This window comes from Meleagris gallopavo, chromosome Z, assembly GCF_905368555.1.
Source record: "Meleagris gallopavo chromosome Z, MGAL_WU_HG_1.1, whole genome shotgun sequence".
NCBI lineage: Eukaryota > Metazoa > Chordata > Aves > Galliformes > Phasianidae > Meleagris > Meleagris gallopavo.
The window spans coordinates 42,018,926-42,029,791 of record NC_139435.1 but is presented as its reverse complement, the minus strand read 5'-3'; the positions used below and the strand labels follow the sequence as shown (position 1 = coordinate 42,029,791).

At 36.2% G+C, this 10,866-nt stretch overlaps 2 protein-coding genes across 23 annotated transcripts in view; one reads left to right on the top strand and one right to left on the bottom strand.

Moving 5' to 3' along the window:
- HABP4 (hyaluronan binding protein 4) overlaps positions 1 to 10,866 on the bottom strand; it is a 58,243-nt gene that overhangs the window by 17,244 nt on the left and 30,133 nt on the right. For 10 of the 12 annotated variants that reach the window (XR_014880582.1, XR_014880584.1, XR_014880586.1 and 7 more), the window contains exons 7-8: positions 2,235 to 2,331; positions 135 to 272 (exon numbers count right to left, since the gene is read on the bottom strand). Coding sequence is in view for 2 of the 12 variants with exons in the window: in XM_085213847.1 (XP_085069973.1) it covers positions 7,102 to 7,194 (93 nt within the window). In the remaining 10 variants the exon portion in view is untranslated. Of the gene's footprint in view, positions 1 to 134; positions 273 to 2,234; positions 2,332 to 7,016; positions 7,195 to 10,866 lie in introns of those variants that run through there. The other 2 variants (XM_085213847.1, XM_085213848.1) reach the window with 1 other exon arrangement.
- Positions 1 to 10,866, top strand: part of CDC14B (cell division cycle 14B) — a 53,268-nt gene that overhangs the window by 40,580 nt on the left and 1,822 nt on the right. For 2 of the 11 annotated variants that reach the window (XM_085213836.1, XM_085213846.1), the window contains 2 exons: positions 2,107 to 2,223; positions 7,053 to 10,849. The exons of 4 other annotated variants lie outside the window; for them this stretch is intronic. In XM_085213836.1, coding sequence (XP_085069962.1) covers positions 2,107 to 2,223; positions 7,053 to 7,092 — 157 coding nt within the window. In that variant the 3' untranslated portion in view covers positions 7,093 to 10,849. Of the gene's footprint in view, positions 1 to 2,106; positions 2,224 to 4,075; positions 10,850 to 10,866 lie in introns of those variants that run through there. 5 more of the 11 variants (XM_085213842.1, XM_085213840.1, XM_085213837.1 and 2 more) reach the window with 4 other exon arrangements.

The following is a 10,866-nucleotide window of genomic DNA, read 5'->3' as shown; positions in this document are numbered from 1 at the left end:
CATATATCTCTCTCTTACGGAGAAAACACTTTTTTACATATGTCTGTCTGCATAAGCAGTAATTAACCAGCATTTGCCATAATTCAGTTGTACTTGAAGTGATGAAGAGTCAGGAGTCTACGCAGCTTTTTTACCTGTAAATTCAATCCTGGAAATCACTGGTGGCACAGGTGAAGGATGTAATGCTGATTTCTTTTCACTGTAGGCATCATTTGCAAATTTTATTTCAAAGAGCAGTGTTCCAAATTGGTTCATGTTGTACAACAACTACACTGAAAAGAGAATGGTAACTTTTAATATTAGAACTTACTAGAGTTGCCTTAGCACAGCAATAGAAATTATAAAGTGAAATTCAAGGTTTTGAACCTTTTCACCTTAGACATGCAAGGAAGACAGATTTTTGGTAGAAGAATTTGTGTTGTCTGCTGCAACATGGTATAATTTTGAAGGTGCTTGTATTTTGTTTTCAGCCTCTCGTATAACTGCTTCCTCTGACTTGAAATGTGTAGTGTTTACAGTTGAATTTGCATTGCATTTTAGTAGTCCTTGCTGCTGCACTACTGCAGGTTTGGACTTCTGCAAATCAAGGTTCTTGATTTTGCAAGTCTGAAATATTAAGAGTCTTGTTCACATAGAAATTTAAAATACGTGGACGTTGTGTTAATATAACCACTTGTCAAACAATATAGAAGCAGTAACTTTGGGTAGTTGCTGGTAATTTTTACTGCTGTAAAATGGAGAAATATACTACAGAATTGATTTTAGATGAAATTATGTCCTTTCAAGTACATTTGTTTATTCCAGTTCTAGTATCAAGCCCCATCTAAAACAGTAAATATACGACTTTTTTTTTCTATTCGTATTTTCAGTAATTGCTCTTGACAGGTGAGTATGTTGTGTGAGTACAAAAATACTCATATATATTTTCTCCTATGTATACTTGTCCACTTTTGCTCCAGAACCTATGATTTATGTTTATATATAGGATTCTTAGAAAGCAGGGTTTTTTTTTTCAGAATATTAAGCAACCCAGGTAGCAGTTTATTTAATATAATGAAACTTTGATTGAGAATCTAATGCAGTCTACTAACAGAGATGAACTCAATGAAGCCACTGAGAACTGAAACGCTAATAAGCCACAGAGGGAAAAAAAATGTATCCTGAAGTTACATTAATCTCTACAATGATGCATATTTCTATAGTTAGAAACTTGCACAAATGAAAAGACTAGAAAAGAGACCAATTAAATGTTGCACTAAATATATATCTGTAGACTGCTGATATATGTGAATTGTCATAATTTTACTGCAAGTATTAAGGAAAACTGAAAATGTGATTTCCCTACAAGCAAGCTGCATGAAAGCTAAAAATAATTATTTGCATTTCACAGTTATTTTGTTACAAGTGTTGACACTATAAGCAACACTAGGATTTTTCATCCTGTTAAGGAAATAGTCAGAATATTGCTCTAGAGTCTTCAGGAGAAGCTGCTGAACACAACCATCATTTGAGAATGGCATGTTTTTTACCTGTAATAGCAAAATGCTGGCATATTCAGTGTTCTTTCCCAGGCAGCTGTATTTAAAGGGAATATTTCATGGTTGCTGCAGGACACTGAGACTCACTTCTTCACAAATTGAATGACTCGTTCTTTTTTGTTTGTTTGTTTTGTTTTGTTTTCCAGTTCCTTCTATGTCAAACTGGAAAATAATATTTGGTTTTGTTGCATATGTCAGTTTCGCTCTACATTTTTTCTGTTGTTACAGCAACATGTAATAGCTTTTTTTGTTGCTGTTCTCTAAAAACCTAAAAGAAAGCTCCAAATTATTATTTATTCTCTTCTTGGTTAAAAAAATGAGTAAATAATTAAAAAAAAAAAACACACAAAAATGTGCCTGCATTCCTAATAAAACAGGCCTGCATAACCATAATTATAACAAGAACATTATAAAGAGATGACTTATTTTTAGGTGGAACAGTTTGCTTTTCAAATTGAAAGGCCCACTACTACTTGTTAGATTTGCTGAAATTGTAATATCCTCTTTTCAGTGTTTTCCTAGAAACTTTCAGGTTATATAATCTCTTTTTTTTTCCTACTCTTTTCAGAGTAATTCTGCAGTCCAGTGTTCAGAAAAATAAAACCTCTGAACCTAGCATTTCTGACAGTACAATCATTACTAAAAGAACTACCAGGTCTGCAGCAAGAAACAAAAGTATAAAAAGGTGAGAGTTACCCTCTTTAAAGATCCAGTAACTGTTCTGTAGACAAATACTTTTGAGCTGGTGTATCCGCTGCTGTTAGAGGCTTTTGCCACAATTTAATTCCTCCTCCTGAAAATGAGAAATGAGAAGCAGTTTTTTGTCTTATGTTGTAAAGTTCTGGATATTCTCAATATATATCTTACAAGATCAGTTTATACTGCTGAGTCCTTCGAGTTTCAGAATTTTATATTCTTATTCCTAAAGTGAGTAAGAACTGCTGGAGTTAAGGGATTCTGGTATCCAAAAAAATCTTTTAATTACTAAACCTAATCTGGAGTAAGAGAGGAAAAGTTGTTCACAGCATTAAGAGTTAGATTTAGCATGCAAAGTAAACTTGTGGACAACTGAAATGCAGTTGTGAGCAAATCCAACAGTGGGTAGATGAAGTGTATAAAATATATATGTGGTGTGAGATTTCATAATGAGAGTATCACTGCTTGTCTAGTCTGAACTTGTTCCACAAAGCTTAAGGAAATTTTAAATTTGGATGAATGTATGCGAAGGTGAAAGTGTTTTTTGATGCAGAAGAATATGGCCACAGTACTAATATGTTTCTTCTGCACATGCATGTATGTGTTCATGCCTCTCTGCAGTAGCTCTCCAAGACATTATCAAAGATGAGCTTAGAATGTAACTTGATAGAATTTTCAAGTAATATTCAGTGGCTACAAATAACAGAATCTGTCTTGGGCTTATAAGGAACGACTTTTGAATGGATCTACCAGGTGGTGAAGATATATTCTTTTCTTAGGAAGTGAAAAAGGTGACAAATAACAGCAGCAACAACAACAAAAAACCCACAACCCACAGACTCTAGTTTGTATGGCTTGCTTAATAAGTTTTGCTAAAAATTCCAGGTTTTTGTGCAGTTTTTCTTCCCTACATAGTTTCTGTTTCCACAACCTCACCCATTTTTGAAGGTAACAGACATTATGAAAAATCCACTCTACTGGGCTAAGTAGTCTAAGTAATAGCAATCTGCAGGAATGTGCTGGTCAGAATTTTCATCAGCAGCTACATGAATTTTATGAATTATATTTTGATTCATATAACATGTAGAAAAATACTTCATTTTTCCTGAAATATCTGTTTTCCTAAAAACCTCAAGTCTTTCTCAGAGTTTTACTGAGAAACTCCATTCTACATTGTTTTCACCATGTCAGTTTTTAGACTGATGGGATTCCTACAGCTGTTTTTATTCTTCATGAGTTTTAATCTACTCGCAGCTCTTCATAGTAGTATACTTGATTGAACACACATATTCAGTTCCTGGAAAACACCTTTAAGTAGATGTTTGTGTTGTGGGGGATCAGACTACATATCCATAGGAGGAAACAACATCCCTAAACTGAAGAGCAAGGAAGATTTCAGTTGTTTTGAAATAAATGCTATGTATGTGTTGGCAGATTTATGACTCAGAGGACCAAGAATCAGGTTTCAAATTACCTCAGATTTCATAAAGCATTTCCTGTTTTAATGCCTTTTCTAAAACTTCTACCCCAAATATTTCATCCCATATGCTGTTTCTTCTAACATTTGAGATAGAAGAGTGTCAGTGAGTTTATGTTTGGATCATATAGTCAAAGTGGCCCAAATATTTGTTGTCACAGTTCTGGAGTTCTTAATTATCTTTTTATCTTAGAGAATTAATTGGGTACTCATCCCTCTAAAGACTATTTCAGTAAGACTGTACATATCCCAGATTTCCACTTAGTACCTTGTTATTAATCCTGTAGGTGCCCTTTTATTAGAGTGTTTGGCAAAACCTTACTCAATTTTTTAAGCCTTGCTTTCTTTTTTCATGCTTTTTCAGGGACATCTGCAGCTAGGCCATTCAGAGTCTGTTGCTCAGAGCCTGTTCCAGCCTGGCCTTGAATATCTCCAAGGATGGAGCATGCAAAACCTCTCTGGGCAACCTGTTCCAGTGCCTCACCACCCTTATTGTCAAAAACTTATTCCTTATATCCAATTTAAATTTTCTCTCCTTTACTTTACAGCCATTTCCCCTTGTCCTGTCAGAGTAGGCACAGCTAAAAAGTCCCTTCTTTCTTCTAGTTTCACTTTAGATATTATAAAGCTGCTGTCAAGCCCCCTTGAAACCTTTTCTTCTCCGGGTTGAATCACAGAGTAATAGAATTATAAAGTGATTTGGGTTGGAAGAGACCTTTAAGATCATTGAGTTCCAACCCCAACTGCTATAGGCAGGTATATCTCCCTCTAGACCAGGTTTTTCAAAGTCCTGTTCTGCCTTGTCTTGAATGCTTCAAGGGAGGGTGCACCCACAACCTCTATGGGCAACCTGTTCCAGTGTCTCACCACCCTCACAGTAAAGAATTTCTTCCTTGTATCTAGTCTAAGTCTACCCTTTTCCAGTTTAAAGCCATTTCCCCTTTTCCTCTTGCTACCTGCCTTTACAAAAAGTCCCTCCCCAGCTTTCCTGTAGGCCCCCTTCAGATACTGGAAGGCTGCAATAAGGTCTCCTCGGAGACTCATCTTCTCCAGGCTGAAGAACCCTAACTTTCCCAGCCCGTCTACATAGGGGAGTTGCTCCAGCCTTCCGATCATCTCTGTGGCCCTCCTCTGCACCTGCTCCATGTCAAACAGCCCCAGCTCTTTCCACTTGTCCTCGTAGGGAAGGTGTTCCATCCCTTAGATAGTTTTTGTGGGCCTTCCTCTGTATGCTCTGCAATGAGGCCATGTCTGTTCTGTGCTGAGGACTGCACATCTGGACACAATACTCCAAGTGAGGCCTCACAAGCACAAAGTAGAGGGGCAGGATCACTCCCCTCAACATGCTGGCCACGTTTCTTTTGATGCAGCCCAGGATATTTTTGGCTTTCTGGGCTGCAGGAGCACATTGCTGGCTTGTGTCCAGCTTACCATCCACCAGTATCACCAAGTCCTTTTCAGCAGGACTGTGTTCTATCCTTAAATACCGCAGCTTGTACTGATAAGTATTGCCACAACCTAGCTGAAGTCCGTGAAGTTTGTATTACCTCACAGTATGTAAATAATTTGACCTTTTCCAGATAAATTGAATGCAATGTAGAGGGAAATAATTACTGTTAAAAAATTGAGATTGTATTCTACCCAACATCCATCTTTGTCAAGGTTCTGTTGCTTTCTCTGAACGTCTGATATTAATGTGGACGTTTATTCTTTTCTTGACTTGCCAGTCTGTTGTATTACAGTGGAAACATCTTGCACAATTTTTATACAAACCTTTTTTGTTGATGCTCCAGGCCATTTCAGTCAGTTTTTACTCCAGATTAATCACTTTTTTGACCCATCATAATGCAGCATAAATCAGCAAATCTGAGTTTACCATTTCATCCTTCAAACTGTTGGATGCTATCATATAAAATGTCCCTAGAATGGTACTTCAGCCAAAATAGCTATTTGCAGTTAGAATATGTTATTCTGGTTTTGCATAGTGGTCTTAGCGAATTTCAGTATATTGCTCATAATGTTCATTATTGTATTTCCATTGTGGAATGTCTCGAGATGTCAGCTGCCATCTACAAAAGACCAGTACTGGTGGGCATAACACATTATCTCTTGTGACTGAAATAACACCGTTTTGTAACTGCAAGACATTGCATGACTAAGGCATTCTCCACAGTTTTTTTTCTGTGGGTGTCCTTGTTCTAATCTTTTTTTCTTCACTGAGGATGTATCCCATGTTAATTTTCAAGTTACTGGGAATGAAGCCTGTTTGTGTTTGTATCTTAACAGGATGCATATACCAGATCATCTTTAGGACAGACGGGTCATTTTCCTCTCCTTTTTTCTTTCTCACTTTCTTGCTATTAAATCACTTTTAGTAGAACAGTGTGCTATACCAGCTGAAAGGTGAGGTGGAAGAGGATTCTCAAAATCTTAACTCTTAACGTAAATAATCATTGTCTAGACTTGATCCCACAGTACGTGAAGGACTGGAATAGCATTCTTCTTGGACAGGTAGCTGGACTAGCAGAAATGCATAGCAAACCTGTGTTCTCTGCAGGATAAGAATCCTGTGCATTCTGGCCAACATATTGATACTTCAGAAATTCCCAGACCAAATGAAACATAGTAAGGCCCAAATGAAGCAGTTTTGTCTGTTTTATCATCTTACAGATTTAGAATTATGTACATAACAAGTAATTGGTTAGAACTGGAATCTTGAACGATCAAAGAATTTTGGTAGATTGAGCTGCTAAAGAGAATATAGAGGTCAAGTTATTACAGAAAAAAATAAAATTGAGAGGACAGGAGAAAATGTATGAAAACTGTGGCATAGATTATTTTACTTCTTTTAACAAGAGAGGATTATGCTTTTACAATCTCACGTGCTTTTACTTTATTGAAAATTGTAAAAGGAGCCATCTGCACCCTTGCTCATACACTGAAAACTGCCTGCAGCATTTCAGAGCTTATCTATGTAATCTAAGTCTGGCTTGAAAAATATTAATGTTTCTCTGCTGTTCTTTCTACTTTTCCTGCAGTCTGATACTTCAGAGGGAGAGAAAGAAAATGAACACTTTACAGCAATTGTACTTAATGAAATTATGGTACTTTTTATCTTCTGTTGCTTTTTTGTATGAAACTGAGCCTTTTTTCATATTCTCTGCGAACACACTGATCTGTGCTTTCTTTACAACTGATATTGCTGTGTTTTTAAATACCATGACTTTTACAATGTTTATTTTCTGAAATATAGTTTGTTTTATCTTGCCAACAATGTTAGCTTCAAATAATTTTTTGAGCACGCATTTACATTTTTTTTCCTCAAATATGTTTTATTTCAGCAGCCAGTCCATCACAAGAACTAGAACAGTATTGCGTTAAAATTTCAAATCAGCAAGCAGTGTTGAAAGGGGATATCCAGGCATGAAGGGGATACAACTTGAAGACATTTGATTGCAGTTCTAGGAAGATATCTTTGGCTCCCTTTAAACAGAAGAAACTTACTCATACTTGTAAAATAAAACTGGCAACATGCTTGGTATACAATTTCTTAATTATTAATGCTTCCTCAAGCAAACCCAACAAAATTGTGTAAATTCAGACTCAGGTGTAAATACTTGAGCTCTCTATTTTAAAGAGGGCTCCCTACCATATATGATGCATGTGCATAAAATGTGATGGCAATCACAGCTGCTGACCACCAGAAGTGAGAAAATGGTGGGAGTTTTTAACATGTAAATCTGTGTTGTTCATTCAGACGGGGCTCAGGTCTCCACTTGAGGCTGAAACTCTACCACAGAGGCTTTTTACACAAGGATTGGTACTCTCTTGTGTTAACTGGCTATTCTTTCTTATTTTATATGACTTTTTTTTTATGAAGTCCTGGTGTTGAGAACACAAAGTAACTATTGTCCACCAAAGAGTGCTTTATTTTCAAAGACTGTGATTTTTTTTTATTTTAATTTTGGGGAAAAAAAAAAAAAAAAAGCCAACTGAAAGCAATTTTCTTGTTTTTAATAGAGATAGATTTTCAGTTGTTCCCAACCACTGACTCTTTTACCTGTTTGTAATTGCTTTAAATCCAGTATGATTGTAAGAAGGAGGGAAAACATTTAAAGCAGTGAAATGTCATTACTCTTTCTTTTCATATCTTCACATCTTTTAGATGAATCTTTAAATAACCATATCTGAAAGATAAGACTTTTTTGCCAGGGTTTATTGGTAGATTTAATAAGTTATGAATGCTATTGGGGTTTTTTTTTGCTTGAAAGTACTTAATGAGTGCAGCACGTTAAAAAAAAAAAAAAAAAAAAGTAAATATACACTTCCTGTACAACTGAAATTGATAATGGAACTCAGGAGCAGATACAGTTGGGAACATCTAATTAAAATGATTAAAAAACTACTGCTTACTTATCAGTTAAAAGCAATGAAATTTTTTGAGAAATCTGAGATTGAAATTTTCATCCACTACAAGATTTTCAAACACTCACAGTGTTTTTTCCCTTCTGCATTCACACTACGAAATATGTCTCAAAAGCTTGCTTTGAAGTGGGGCATCCTTGCTTTCTGGAAGTTTATAGCTGCATTTCCCTCAAATGAGAACTGCTGCCACATAGACTTAGATGGAATACAGTTCTCTCTTCATTTTGTAACTTTTACAGAAGAGAGGAGTAGAAAAAGAGACGTGGAATCATAGAATCCTTAGAGGTGGAAAGGACCTTTAAGGGTAATGTAGTCCAACTCCCCAGCAGTGAACAAGGACATGCACAGCTAAACCTGGTTGCTCAGAACCTGGTCCAGCCTGGCTTTGAGCATCTCCAGAGATGGGGCATGCACCACATTTCGTGGCAACCTGTTCAGTGTCTCACCACCCTTACTGTAAAAGACTTTTTCCTTATATCCAACCTAAATCTACCCTCTTTAAGTTTGAAACCATTTCCTCTTGTCCTGTCATGACAGAGCCTGCTAAAAAGTCAGTCCCCTTCTTTCTTGTAGCTTCCACTGAAAGGAAGGTGTGCAGACCATTGGATCATTTTTATGGCCCTCCTCTGGACGCGCTCCAACAAGTCTGTGTCTTTTCTATACTGAGGACTTTGCATCTGGATGAGGTGAGGTCTCTCCAGCAGAGTACAGTGGCTGGATCACCTCCTTCACCCTGCCAGCCATGCCTCTTTCAATGCAGTTCGGTATGGTTGGCCTTCTGGGCTTCAAGGGCACAGTGCTGGCTCGTGTTCAGCTTGTCACCCACAAGCACCTCCAAGTCATTTTTGGCTGGGAATTTTAGCAACAGCATAACTTAAGTTTTTAAAAGATCCAGATTATATTTGCAAAGGGGAGGATTTTCTCTCTATGAAGAAAGGATTCTTTTCAAATGAAAGGAAATGTTCTGTTACACCAGTGGTTTCTCAGTGCCACTATGAATAACCACACATGGGTTTGAATATGTTTTTTTGCCCAGAAAAGAGCATTGTGAGTTGGAGTCAGAATGTAAAATGTATGGTGACAACACCTTTGAGTGTATATTTATATATATATGTATGTATGTATACACCAGATTTGCAAATATGAGCACAAAATAGGTTGTATGGTGCAAGATAAGGAGCACTGAGGCATATATCCTGTTTTTTTTTGTTTTTGTTTTCCACTTAATCTTCACAATCTCTTCCACTCTCTTCTAGGTGAAAATCACCCAAAAAATCGGACAGAATTCACCCTAATAGTGATAAAAATTTTATTTCCTTTTTTTTTTTTAACCTCCTTCACCAAAATGGCAACAGATGGTGGGTGTGTTGCGCAAATATTAATCTCTTTATTTTTGAAGAAAATTTTCAAGATGAAAATGAGTGAACTTACTTGCAAATCTTAAAAGGCAGGAGGGAAAGGATAAAACTAATGAGATGTAAGGATGAGAGTTAAAAACAAGTAAGATTTATTGATAATGTTTTTGGCCTTACCATTCTCTTAGCTCAACTTCTTAATCTAAAATTTATCAGCATATTCCACAGCCCTTCAAAATTCTGAGTTGGAATTTTTTTAAAGTAATCTGCAAAGCAGTTAGTACTTAGAAGTTAATCAGAAGCAAATTTGCATAAATTGCACACTGTGTGGCAACTCAAGTTAAACCAAAACTGTTAGGCGTGAATATGTTTGAGGCAACCCCATCCAACAATGAGTATCATGCTGAGAAACACCGAAGTGTCAGAGCATCAGACATTAACATGGAAATTCTCCAAGCAATCTTACATGGTGAATTAACCTGTTAGCTCATTGTGTCTAATCTAATTATATTGCTTTGTCTGTCCAAGTTTTTAGTATTTTGTCTTCTATGTTTATTATGCCATACCAAAGCTGTCTTAAGTACATATATGAAGAGTAGTAGCCATGGGTGGGGGAGTCTGTGGTTTCCAAGTCTGTTTTGAAATGTGCAGTATTGTGTGCCAAAAAGGAGAACATGTATGACAGCAGTGCAACAGAGCGGCTGAAGGAACTTATTTCTGCTATTACCAACTAGCAGTTTTGGTTAAACTTAAAAATTCTTTCTACTCTTTCATCATGCAAGATGGATTCTTCTGTGATCTCTGCAACATATGCAATAGCTATCTATCTTAGGTCAAATTGCTAGCTTCCATTACAGCATCAGTATAGTAATTGAAGCTAAATCAGACGATGTCCTTTTGCCCCAGGACAATAGAAGAAGTGCTGCTTTAAAAAAACAAACAAACAAACAATATTTGTAGAGACTCATGCATTAAAATGTGGGGAAGAAGAAGTTACGTTCACCGATTTGTTGCACTGCAGTTTTTATATTAGTAGTTTGCAGACTGTGTCTTGTGTAAACTCGTGTACAGACTATCAAGATCTAGAAGTCTTCGACTAATGAGTACTATTCATCTTGATTATTTTTAAATTGTATATTTCTAATCATATTTTTTTAACTTGGATTGACAGAAAGGGAGTTTATTTTGCTGGAGGTATTTTTAAGATAAAGCTTCATATTATCTTGTAATATCAAATAGCTCAATATGCATTTGTGTCTCATTTGAAAATAGTGCATATTGTATTTGGTTTTATACAAAATATTGAATAGTGAGAATTGTAAACATGAATTACATAAAATTAAAAATAATAATCAGAAGTTTGTGTGTTCACTTT